Raw genomic sequence first — 3002 nt, 5'->3', positions numbered from 1 at the left:
CAGTGCCTGGCACCTACTGAGCGCTTAACAAATGTCATTGGGAGAACAAAAAAAAAACAAAACCAAAAACTGCAGCTGCAAGAAGGCAGCTCTGGCTGCGGGGGTGACGAATGAGGTTTTATTTTGAGGGCAAATTCATTCCCAAGTGCTTGGCAGTTGGTAATCTAGTGGAGGTATGTGCCAGGGCCTGAGTGGGACGAGAAGCAGGCAGTGGGAGAGGTGGGGGGGCGGAGGGGATTAAGCGATACTGTCCCAACACGCCGCCCCACGTTGCCCCGTCCTCCCTGGGCCTCCTCCACCTCTCCTCCAGGCAGGAGGTGTAGTCTCAGCACCGGAGGCGCCCACCCCCGCCCCCCACCTTGCGGGATTTACAGGACCAACCCTGCCCTCTGCTTGGCTGGGAGATCCAGGTCTTTAGAAATCCGAGTGACGATCACCCCCTTCCTTTTCCCCCTCCCCGCGTTGAGAAGCAGTATGCGTAATGGATAGAGCACGGGAGTCGAAAGAGCATGGGTTCTAATGCCGGCTCTGCCACTTGTGTGCTGTGTGACCTTGGGCAAGTCACTTCACGTCTTTGTGCCTCAGTTTCCTCATCTGTAAAATGTGAATTGAGACGGGGAGCCCCATGTGAGACGGAGACTGTGTCCAATCTTATTTACTTGTATCCATCCCAGCGCCTAGTACAGTACCTGGCAAATAGTAAGCGCTTAACAAATACCATCATTATTATGATTATTACTCCCTCCTAGCCCCTCCCCAACCGATTCTTCGCAGACGCAGCGCAGAGACAATGCGCAAGGAGAGACAGCAGACAGAGTGCAGCCCAGGTGAGCAGGAGGAATGTAGATCTCGGGCCCCTCCCTCGTCTTTGGCCCCGGCCCTTCTCCTCCTGCTCCTTAGACCCTGGCACCCACCCAGAACCGTGAAACCAGAGCCCATGCCAAACCAGAGGCAACATCCGACAGCTTTGGCAGAGATGTGGTGGTGGAATGGGGGTGAAAGGGAGTAGGTTGTTCCTGTGCCAACCACTCCCCTGCCCCAGGCACCCTCCCTGCTCATTCTATACTCTGTGGGCTTTGGTGGGGGCGGGCGGGGTGGGGGTCTTGGATGCCACCTCAGACACAGTCCTTCAGGGGCACACAGCCCCCGGGGTCAGCGTCTGGTTGCCACTCAGCTGGCCCGGCCCCATCGGGGACCTTGAAGTACGCCTCGTCGTCGAAGCAGAGGTCGTCCGGGGGCTGAGCCAGGAAGGGCAGCCTCAACACCCAGCCGGTGAGGTATCCCCCCAGGAGGGACACCCCGAAGACCACCCCGAGTCCCGCGGCCTGGAACAGGGCTTGTTCGGAAGCGGTCCGGGCCGGGAGCGGCAGGTCCCCAGCCAGGGTGCCGTTCCAGCCCGGCGGGGCCCGGGGAGGGAACACCGGGAACAGCTGGTGCCCGTAGGCCTCGTCAGGCGTGCTGGCGATGGCCACGATGCCCGCCAGGGCCCCTACGATCCCGGGCAGCCCGTGCAGGTTGTGAATGCCGCACTGGTCCTGCAGCCGCAGCCTCCGGGCCAGGAAGGGACTCAGGTACTGGAAGCCCAAGACACAGACCAGGGAGGAGACGCTGCCCAGCAGGAAGGCTCCGGCCGGAGTGATCATGAGGTCAGCCACGGCCCCGATGGCCACCCCACCGGCCAGCGTGGCATTCTGCAGGTGGGCCATGCTGAGCCGGCCCCGCTTCTCCAGCAGGCTGGACATGGCGAATGAGGTCAGGGCGCTGGCGCTGAGCGTCAGAAAGGTGTGCAGCACGGCCCGGTGCTGGGCGTCCCCCGGCTGAGCCAGCACCGCCACGAAGCTGGGCCAGAAGACCCAGAGGAACATGGTGCCGGCCAGCGACAGGAGGTCGGACTGGTACGAGGAGCCCTGCTTGGGGTGGCCGGTCCGCAGCCCCGGCCGGTACAGGGCCGCCGAGACCCCCAGCCCGAAGTAGCAGGCGAACACGTGGAGGGTGATGGTCCCGCCCACATCCACGATCCTCACGTGAGCCGTGATGATCCAGTCACAGGCCGCGTAGGCCGGGACCTCCAGCAAGGCCAGCAGGAGCTGCTGGATGGGACTGGTCCGGCCCAGCACGGCCCCCACTGAGATGAGCACCGTGACGGCGGCAAACTCGGCCGCGAGCACGTCGGTCATGCCCAGGTGGATCCGGCCCCGGTGGAAGTGGTGCAGGAAGCCCTGGACCAGCAGGGCCCACTGGGTGGAGAAGTTGGTCAAGAGGAAGTTGTAGGCGATGGCGCTGAAGCCATAGTGCTTCAGGAAGGCCAGCAGGAGTCCCAGCCCCACCAGCAGCATCACCTGGATGTCCTGGAACAACGGGAAGATGGCATAGAGCGGATTGTCACGGGGGTCCGCGGTCGGGGCCGCCGGGGCCGTGTGCTCATCGTAGGTGACGAAGAGGACGAAGAGGACCAGCAGCGCAGCCTGGAAGAGGGCGAGGAGGGTGGGCAAGCGGCACTGTAGGCTGGTGGACCGGAGGCAGGGCATGGTCGGCTGGCCGTGGGCCGGGCTCGGCGAGGCCTGCGGGGACAGACACAACAGGGAAGACCCGTGCCTGGGTGTGGTGGGCTAGGGAGGGGGTGGTGATGCTGGGGAGCAATAGGCTCATACACCCCAGGCCTGCTCCCTATTGCCTCCCCACTGGCTCTCTGTCCCATTGATTTCTAGGTTGGTATGACTGGGGAGGATGGGGTGGGTGGGGTCGGGGCTGAACTTTAACCCCTCTTTCCACCTTAATACCTTTTTGCTTTTATTGTCTCTGCCAGATCCTTGGTTAATGTTTAAGCTGGGGCCATCTCTTTGGATGCTGAAAGAAACCTGAGAGAAAGTCTGTGAGTCTCAGAGAGTTTGGGGAGGCCAGAGGCCAGTAGGAGGTAAAGTGACGGGCTCTTCGCTGATTCCGCAAGTTGGTCCTGGGCTGATAGACCACGTGGGGGAGGGGGGGCATCTGGAATGGGCTGG

General features: G+C 62.3%; 1 protein-coding gene across 1 annotated transcript; it reads right to left on the bottom strand.

The window, feature by feature from the left end:
- Positions 1 to 1115: 1115 nt before the first annotated feature.
- Positions 1116 to 2528, bottom strand: LOC119931391 (ammonium transporter Rh type A-like). The gene has a single exon (XM_038750036.1). It carries the CDS (start codon positions 2526 to 2528, stop codon positions 1116 to 1118), a length of 1413 nt encoding a protein of 470 aa, XP_038605964.1.
- Positions 2529 to 3002: the final 474 nt, after the last annotated feature.

This window comes from Tachyglossus aculeatus, chromosome 8 (genome assembly GCF_015852505.1).
Source record: "Tachyglossus aculeatus isolate mTacAcu1 chromosome 8, mTacAcu1.pri, whole genome shotgun sequence".
Classification (NCBI taxonomy): Eukaryota; Metazoa; Chordata; class Mammalia; order Monotremata; family Tachyglossidae; genus Tachyglossus; species Tachyglossus aculeatus.
Note: the sequence above shows the minus strand (reverse complement) of the source record. Positions and strands in the feature narration are given on the sequence as shown.